General features: G+C 35.3%; 1 protein-coding gene across 1 annotated transcript in view; it reads left to right on the top strand.

Moving 5' to 3' along the window:
• The window catches only part of LOC118733517 (frequenin-1-like), a 181,018-nt gene that overhangs the window by 168,724 nt on the left and 2,117 nt on the right, over positions 1 to 10,177 (top strand). The window contains exons 3-6 of the mRNA XM_036462935.1: positions 915 to 939; positions 4,607 to 4,655; positions 8,094 to 8,183; positions 8,721 to 8,799. Coding sequence (XP_036318828.1) covers positions 915 to 939; positions 4,607 to 4,655; positions 8,094 to 8,183; positions 8,721 to 8,799 — 243 coding nt within the window. The remainder of the gene's footprint in view (positions 1 to 914; positions 940 to 4,606; positions 4,656 to 8,093; positions 8,184 to 8,720; positions 8,800 to 10,177) is intronic.

Here is a 10,177-nt window from a genome sequence, read left to right as displayed (position 1 = left end):
CTCGATTTTTCCAAATGTTAAATTATCAAAAGTTTGTTTTCAGTTTTTAAGCTACACGAAATTTATATGCGGTTTTAAAAAAAAGAAAAAAAAAATATGTCCTGTCTACACTTTCACGCCTTCAAGCTAATTTTTGGAAATCCATGTAATCGATGCCGATTTGCTTCAGCCAGCTTAACTATCTGGAAAAAATATTATTTAGGGCATACTGAGGCGTACCGCAAAGTAAGGAAGATGGATTTATCTTTTGTAAAAATACAGAGATATCAAGAAAAATACTCTAGTTTATTTAAAACCAATTTCGAAATCATAAGGAACAACTGAAGAGCTGAAAACTTTTAAGAATACACAAAAGAACACACATCATCCGACCTTAAAATACATACACGATAACACTGTTATCTGAAGGTTTTAAGTAAAGCATCTGATAGTGATTTTCTGATCCTTAAATTTAAATTTCAACCTTAAGTTTTCCTTCTATTAGATCATGTCTATAACCAGTAAGACTTACTTAGATGTACTTGTCTAAAAACTCGTATAATTAAACTTTTTATAAGGTAACCATATACCTGGAAAATTCAGAATTAAGTCCAATAATCTCAACCTATTTGTACTTCCTCAACTCTACAAATATTTGTATCTATATAGAACGTTGATCTTGACAGTGAATGTCGAACGCTAATAGCAAAACTTCAGTCGAAAAAAATCTCCAAGGATAAACTTTTCTGTGAACCATAGGATATTTTAAAATGTTCCAAAGCCGAACTTGGTTTACCTGTTTATAACTTTTACATTACACATGATACGTATGTATTTATGTGCATACATATGTACATATAAATTTATTTAGAGAATTGTATTCCATTTTAAACTACTTTACTAACTTTCCTTCCTACCATTTCTTTTCTTTACAGTCACAGAAAAAGAAATTCGACAATGGTGAGTACACATGTATTGGATTTGAATAAGTAGCATAGGATTATTAAATATTTAATCAGACTAAAAAGCATCTTAACAAAAGAAATGAAGTTAGCAACGAAAATAAGAGGACAATGATGGGCAAATATCTTCAACTAAAACTGTTAGCTCTCTTCTTGAATATATTTGCATTAAAATCCTTTGAAAGTTACCCAAAAAAGGAACAGCGAAACATCGCGACTCAGCAACAAGCACTAACTTACCGACTTAATAACCTTACACATTCTACTTGCATTTTTCTTAAATTTCTAAGCATGCCACTGACATTAGGCAACCGCATTACTGTTGATATAGGCCACAATTCTTCGTTTGTATGTATGTATGTTTTGTAGCAGCCAAAGAAACAGCAAGCAAAAATATCGCAAAGCCACACAAAATGTAAGCTGCCAGCTAAGCTTCCTACTGGAATCGGTTGCTTCTCCCACAACTTAAAAGCTTATTTTGGAATTGAATTAGTGCACCAAAAGCAGAGAATTTAATTCAATTGAAGCGCATTCTTGTAAAGTAAGGCATCCTAAAAGCAGTAAGATACAATTTTTTTTAAATGAGAGTTGACGGCAAATTTACAACGCCATTCCACGCAGATGTTGGCGCTTAAAGCAAAGCGAACAGGTGGCTTAGTCATAAGTAGCAGATTACATGGCTTGCCACGCACACTACCTCAAGCTATTCCTTTTTCTGCTATCACAAATATTTAGTATCTATTTGCACAAGTATGAATTTGAAGTTGTACATTAATTTATCTGTAGATACAAAAGTATGAATACAGCTAAGCGCACAAATTGTACCCAAAATTATTCGAAATGGAATTTTAATTAGTTTGAAAATGTATTTTGTGTAGATTAATGTAGATTAAATGAATTTTAATTGCCCCCGCCTCGCTGATGGACCCATTTGCGGTGCTGATGGCACACAAAGAATATTCCAAGACATGGCAAGTTAAGCAAATTTTCCGCGGATTTGTAAATTACCAAGCTTAAGAGCCATTGCTCAACAATGAAGCACCCAACCAGAGTGTACGGCAATGAGTTGCTTGAAACTTAATAGACGGGACGCAAATTACAAAATGACTAGCTGGAAATTTTATGGAGATTTTAGAATGGCATTAGCTCTAAGTTTGTTATATGTGTATGCAAAACAAATTAAAGCATTTTTACATTTTCATTCGTTACATTTCGATTTTCATTCGCTACAAAACCCTGTGGTAGATGACAATAACTCTATTCCTTTGAAGCAGTGTGCATGAGTCCTACTGACACTGCTCTAAGTCATGGAATAGAGTAGGGATAATGTTCATTCCAGAACTTAGAAGAAGGAACTAGTACGAAGCTAAACCATTGAAGTCGATAAGTCTGATTCACCTTATGCCGAGAACATTATCGGCAATGAAATAAGATTAAAAAGTCCAGTTCAGACCAGTCCGAATGACTGCATTTAGTGTGGGAAGGTCTACGAAAACTGTCCGTGTTGTCTACGGAGATACAAGGGTATCTATTTGTGTTTTCCTCTACATTGAGAAACCTGCGATAATACTTCTGATACAGGCTTATGTCGCGCATTAGAGAAACGGAATGTGCGAATAGCTTACCTAATTCAAACAAGATTTACTCGGCTTCAGCATTTAAGACAACTTGGTACAGTTTCAAATAACAAAGCCTAGAATTAGATGTAGTATTTCTTCAAGTCTTACCTAACAAAGGCATACGCTGCTTGGGATATGCAGGTGCCTAATTAATAGTTGCCAGAGAAAATTTTAAAAGCAGCCTCTGCAATTTAGCTCAAAGAAATTTTAAAAAAATGGTATGCCAAAGTAATAGAAAAGCTTTTCCAGCTGCATAGGCATTAATGATATTCAAATTGCATGTCTGAGGGGTGTAAGCCACAGATAAAGAGATCTATGGACGATGGCTTGGGAATCACGAAGTAATTTAGCCACGGTGAGGCAGTCTCTAATCAAACTTCAACGTCTAAATACTTATATTTAAATATATAACCTGAGCATGTCTCGCGACGGCTATTATGAACAAAGTAGTTGTTTCGAGAAGAGGAAATTCAAAATATAGCTTGCAGCAACGCAACCTTGAATGCCTCTCTTATGGAGGCTCATACCCAGGCGAGCATTCTGCAGTGGTACATTGACTGCCTAATTCCGAGCACTTTTTTAGCGGAGTTTTACATATTTACTCTACGAACCAAGGTTAACTTAAATAGAAACTACCTTTATCAGAGCCTTCTTATACTTAGCAACAGGCCATCTTAGATTTTGAGACTAACTCCTCTCCATTCATTGAGTGATTTAAAAAAATTAACGCCATTTCCAAACCCAATGATATCCGAAAATTTTACATACCAGGGTACAACGATATAAAGGGGAACGAGGTAGCAGGCGGCTTTTAATTGTTCTTACTTACAAAATTTAACTTTTTGTCTTTGGTATTTGATAAAGAAAACCTTAGCTCGAATAACGGTGTCCTCAATCTTTGTAAAAAAAAAACGAGAGACAACTGCTTAGAAGGTTTTCGGATTCGTTGTCTGTGATTGAAATATTGGAATTGATTTTTTGTTCCATTTTTTAACAATTTTCTAACAAACATATTTAAATTAAAATTATTTAGGAAATTCACAAAAAAATAGAAAATTATGAAAAATTAAATAATTTTAATATCTACGACTATATAAAGCCCGAAAAATTGTTTAGTGCTTCTAACATAACCTTAAATGTTTTCCTTAACAATTACATTTCAAAAAGGTTTTAAAATATTGGCCGTATTAGACCGCGATTAGACACCAAAAATATGTAAAATGAAGAGTTTTGAGTTAAAATCATTAAATTCATGTTGCGATTTTTTCCGATTTCTGAGAAAATTGATTTTATTGTATTGACACAGTCAGAAGTGAAGATACTAGCTCAATGAAAAGTGAAAGCAATATCATTTGCAAATTTTTTTTTGTACAATTTAATTAATAGTTTTTACGACAAAGTGGCATTTTTTTCATTAATAGAAATATTAAAAAATCTGCACTCAAACTCTTCTAATAAAACCACAAATTAAAAAGTTACCCATTATACCCCTCGATCATCAAGGGTTAAATTTTTTTTTGCAAAATATGTGCAAAAACATAAAAAAATCGTGCCATAATTTTTATTTGTCAAAAGTTGGTCATATTTCCCATAGTGCACTGAATAGAATGTTGCAATAAAACAATTAGTTGACGTGCTTTGCTAAACTCGACCAAAATCGCTTAGGCGGTTAAGGAGCCAAAGAAGGAGAAGAAGTAACAATGATTTAATCGCGCTTAGAAAATTTAACTTCTAATCACAAAGAGATTTTGCATCGGATTTTTCATTTCTTTGAACTTTTCATGCCCACCTACACAAGTTTAGGTGGGAAGGACTTTTTTCAAAAGGAAGTTTGGCTTCACTTTACACAAATAAAGAGGATATCTAAGCTCTAGGAGATCGAATCTAATACAAAGCTTATCAGGATGGCAGGTCTTTGGCTATTTAGGAGCCAACCTATAGCTGGATTTGTAATCTTGCTAGAAAAAGATACCTATGTGGTATACAATTGTATATATGTACGTATGTACTATCTCTAATTTACTTTATTTTTTTTTCTTCACACAGGCACAAAGGTTTTCTCAAAGACTGTCCGAATGGTCTACTGACGGAGCAAGTAAGTAAATGAATGTAATTTATAAACATACTCGTCTCTTAATTTTTAATACCTCTATAAAAGAGAACATAAATTTTTTGTTCGAACATTTTCACACATATTCAATACACATACATACAATGATTCCAATCAAAATAATTTTACGTAATAGTTTAGCTGAAATATTCGTTGGCTGATTTAAAACAAAAGTACTGCAAATAAACCTAAACGGTTGCTTCATAGTGCTAAAGTTGTATGTATGTGAATATGTACCTACTAAGTTTACAAACAAATTTATTGCCTGCTATGTACCGGAAAGAATAATGCAAAACAAAACTCAAATTTATGGCGAATTTCGCCTCGGATTGTAAGAACAAAAAAACCCCAGAAAACATAAAACTTACAAATTGTGTGTAAACCAGCGACCAAAAACCAGCAAATTTATATACGTTAGGGTGGTCCAAAAATGCATGTGGAAAAAGTTAAGTCGGAGTTTTTAGGCTCTCACCACTAGGATTGTTCTATACCGAAAAAATATATCTCTATTTATTATTTTGAAATCCAAAAATATTTAGATGTCGCTCAAAGCGAGGGGGGGTGTTTTTTACCCCTCGTAGAAATGGTATAGAATTCTTAAAAATCAACATTTTACGATCGGAAAACTCTGTTTCACCTGAGACTTCCAGTAATAATGCTCAATTATTTATTTAACCTATATTATAGGTCCCCAAAAACCCCCAGAAAATGCCAGAGTAAGCAATGGGGGGATAAATGAAAAATATTTAGTATTAAAAAATTGCTTAATAAACAATTGGATATTGTTATTGGAAATCTTCTGAAGAGGACCAGAGCTTACCAATGGAAAATGTTGATTTTCACGAATTCTATACCATTTATAGGAAAAATTGTTTTCCCCCATATAAAATACATGGAAAATTTGAGCTCTGTGAGCGCCTTGAGCGACCTCTAAATATTTTTTGATTTCAAAATAAAAAATAGGGGTATATTTTTTTCGATATAGAGCAATCCTAGGGGGTGAAAGCATTAAAATTCTGAATTTACTTATTTTGGACGACCCTAATGTACATACATATTCAGATATATATGGAAGTGTAAAAATAAATACGAAGCAAACTCCAAGTTTTTGTGGTTAACACTAAACCATAACGGACGATTTAAATTTCTCTTTCTACCACTTTACGCCACTGGGATTTAGAATTTTTACGACAAGCAGTAAAAGGCATACTTTCTTATATAACCACTGGCAGAAGAGAAGCAAGCAAATACACATGGTCTGAGAATGTTTTTGTTTTTGCGTAAAATTTGTTTACCAATTTTATTCAACATTTCTCAAACTAACAACCTACATTCATACGCACATATATACATACCTATGTATAAGTTGAATGCATATGTATGTAAATTTTTCAAAAGAACATCTTCTGTTTTAACAACACTTGTATATGCAGGCATATGTGCATATTAAAATATTAAGGTATGCATATGTATTTGGAAATACTCGTAAAAATACAAAAATATGATGGCTCTCATTTCAAGGTTTTTTTGTGCCGGCTAGCCCTTGCATTGTTGTTGCTCTCTTATATTTAATCCATGCGCTTGCTCCAGTACACCAATATATGAAAATATATGCATTTGGCTTGGGTGTTGTTACTGCAGCTTGACGTATTAAACGAATATTCTGCCGTCAGCTGTTCGCTTCATCGTTATGCAAACGATACACAAGCCAGCAGACGCCCACGTCACTCTCGCAACAGAAACCATAACAAAAACAATAATATTTTCTTCGCTTCAACGGCTATGCGCCTAAAAATATGCCTGATGAATGAAATTTATGCTTGAAATGTAGCTTGAGTTGAAGGCAGAGGTACGGTGCGGCAAGTTCGATAGAAGTTTTCGTAGATAAAAAAAAACACCCGTGCTGGGATTCTGGAATTCGTTTCAGTAAACAAATACACAAGTAAACAAACATTAATAAGCGAACAGCAGGTGTGCCTAAAAATATGCAATGCCTTCAGAGAAATATTTCGGTTTCTTCTGTTAAAAATTTCTTATTGCACCTCTTTCATTTATATAATTTCGCACCACTTTACATTTAAAGGCCAGCATGCAGCTCTCAGGAAAAGAAGAAGCTCCATATAAAATGACGTAAAAGAAATGGCTAAGAATGGTTTAGGAATGGTTTTCTAAATTTTTTTTTGTGAAAAAAGAGGCAACCCATGCTTGCAAAAGAAATATATGCCCGTTCCATTATGTCTTGAGGAAAGAGTGCGGCAACAGGCCGGTGAAGTATCAGATGTCAAAATTCCTTGGAAACACACACTAAACGGACATTTTTTTCATGACCATTTTTTTGAGAGCTGCATACTGGCCTTAAAACGGTTGTACCTTAAAGTAGGGCTAAATCGGTACCATCAAGATATTACTCAAATCAGTACTACCTACTCAGTATTGGAAAGGTATCGATTACTTGTGCATAGAACTACGATTTTGCATTTTTTTCAAGGTTGTTGTATTTTTCTTCACAAAAAGTCCTTTTAGGTGTAGTCGCACGGGTGGTTTAGGTAGCTTATTCAATGGTTAAGCGCTAACAGCCAATTCCGCATGAGTTTTGGTCGGGAACTGTCTGGACCGCATGCATGATGACTTAATATCGTTTAAGTCCGCTATTGACGTACCTGTTGGGAGAGTGACGAGATGGAACATCTCAGAAACTTGTACTGGGGGTGCGTTGAAACATACTTTTAAGAAAAATGAATTCGCCAGATGGCGCTAGAGTCGAGTTATTCAGAAAATTTTATCGTATATTGTATGACCAGATTTTGATGATGTAGGATTTGTATTAAATATATATAAAAAAAAAATCCCACCTTTATTTAACTAAACCACTGTGCGCTGACGTCATCGCTATTTGCCAGCACCAACACTGCCATAGTTAGCCAATGCTTTGCTAAAGCTCTTATTCCGAAACACTTGATTTACAAAACAAACAGGCTACAACAACAAAATACAAATAACTAACAACGGCAACAACAACTACCACAAGTGTTGCAAAACAATCATACAAAATTTACGAGTACAAGTAAAATAAAAAATATTTAATAATAAAACAAACAACATGGCGCCATACTTTGCCAACTTCCATGTTTTCCTGCTAGTCATAACACAGTTGTTCGCACACACCCACGCCGGCTTTTAATACCAGCCAGCTTTACAAGAAAAAACACACACACAGCCCTTACACATACTACCAGGACAAACGCTTACTACTTGCGTGCTCTACTTCTCCTCTTCAGTACACTTGACGACCGACACCAAAAGTCGTTGCATTTCACCACCAACATGTCAAGATTACTTTTGTTATTACTTTCTGTTGTACGAGTAATTTTACGAATTTTGTATTTATGTTCTCACAAATTTTTCTTTTGTTTTACTTTACAGGGTTTTATTAAAATTTACAAACAATTCTTCCCGCAAGGAGATCCCAGTAAATTTGCCTCGCTGGTGTTTCGTGTCTTCGATGAAAATGAGGTAAGTTAGTCACTGCAGTCGCCAATGACATTCAGAGCGAAGGAGAGGAGAAAGAGATAAAATAATAGATACATACATACGCAACCAAAACGGTAGTTTGTAAAAACAACAATCAGCATTGCTTTGCTGTTGTAGTCGTCCATTCTCATTGTTCTATTTGGCAGTGGCAGAAAGTATTAATTTTGCTGCAGCTTTTACGCGAATTGGCTGCTCATTTATTAATCCAATTCAATCGTAGACAACCTATTTTCATTCAATTCCTTTCACTACAATCGATTCCTAACATTTCGATGGAATATTGCATACATTCAGGATTGTGTATCTTTCCTTAAGTCAATAGCTTGAATGAAATTTTAACTTTTAAATGAATCAACAGCGAATTTGAACTATAACTTCTTGCTTTCTTTTCAACTTTTCTATTGTTCTTCTTCTCTTATTCTTAACTGCTCACGGTTTACCTACTTGTTTATTCGCTTCTGTCTTTTCTGCCCTTTTCTCTTTTTTCCGCCTCCCCCTCTTTGCTTCTCTTTATTTCAGGATGGCGCGATTGAGTTTGAGGAGTTCATTCGAGCGTTATCGATTACATCGCGCGGCAACCTGGACGAAAAGCTGCAATGTAAGTAAAAACAGGAATATATACGCCGCACACGTAGATTACTGCAAATTACTAGGTATGAATAGCTAAGCAGAGATTTGCACGATATTAAATTTGTATGCCTGTGAATATTGATATGGCATGCAGTCAGTGGGGTTGGAGAGGGAAATTTAATACATTTTTTTTTTTTCGTAGAATACGTGAGCATGAACGACTGTTTAGGGACTTTTTGAGCTATTAAATTTCATTAATTTAAACTGATAGTCAAGAGACTAGAAATTCAATTAATACTAAAAAAAAACTAGAAAGGTCCTTCAAACGAAAAATTTCAATAAATCTCGTAGGAGACTATGAGATGGTGGCTCAGCCCGGCAGGTCGATGTCCTCGTTGGGCCTAAGGCAGGCATCAGCACTACGGAAATGATACGTTGGACGGAGTGATGTAAGTGGAGAAAAACACTTTACGGCATCTGCTACAGTTGCCTTTTAATAAGTGAAAGTTCGGCGTAAAATTTATGAAGGGAACGAGAGCCCGACGAAAAAGGAAGATGATATTACTAAAACTGTTGTCCTTCCAAGACATTCATAAAAACCATGCTTGGCGGTTTTAATGCTCTTAAAGGGGCCACACTCATAGGCTTCATAGGCTGTAGCCATCGCGGAGAAAGCTATAAAAGCAGTTGAGGAGTGGCGAAGCACAATTTTAATGCTAGTATGGGAAAAGGGGGCATTTTTGGTTCCACAGTCGGTTGGTTGAGCCTCAACGATGAAACTTTCAATAAAACAACAAGGCTTAGAAACTACGGCGTAGCGCGGAGTATTGTAGCTCGTGTCCGAATCAAAATATACTACAAATCAAACGTATGGGCAATCTGAAGGCTCTACAGCAATTTGGTTGGACTAAAATGACTTTTTTCCAGGAACGGTAACTATAAGTTGTCTAAATAAGATAGTTAGGAGATACGGTGGGTGCTGAAAATATATTTAGTTCATCAGGCAGCTGATGTAAAGAAAACGTAAGGCAGCTGCGAAGAAAGTACTGGCAAGTCTCAAAACAGCTACGGTAATAGTACTCCGAGACGATGTTAAGTCATAACGCTGGAGTTCCTACATATTATGAAAACAACTTCTCAGGAGAAAAGAAACAACTCAGAAAATGCCCTGTCAGCTTTGCTGTTATCTGCAATATCGCTATGCACTGTAAACCAAATCAGCCTAATTTAAAAATACGACTACTCTGAGGCCACCGAAAGAGTGGACCGACATTGCCTCACCAGTTTTGATTGCAGCCCTTGTTTCTTCACTTCGAATAGAATTCTCCGTTAAACCGAATAAGTCGGAGTGGCACCACCAATTATCGCTCCCTTCTAAACACGTGGTGAGACTAAATATAACACCC

Source organism: Rhagoletis pomonella, unplaced genomic scaffold, assembly GCF_013731165.1.
Source record: "Rhagoletis pomonella isolate Grant_MI unplaced genomic scaffold, Rhpom_1.0 Rhpom_scaffold_00002, whole genome shotgun sequence".
Lineage (NCBI taxonomy): Eukaryota > Metazoa > Arthropoda > Insecta > Diptera > Tephritidae > Rhagoletis > Rhagoletis pomonella.
Note: the sequence above shows the minus strand (reverse complement) of the source record. Positions and strands in the feature narration are given on the sequence as shown.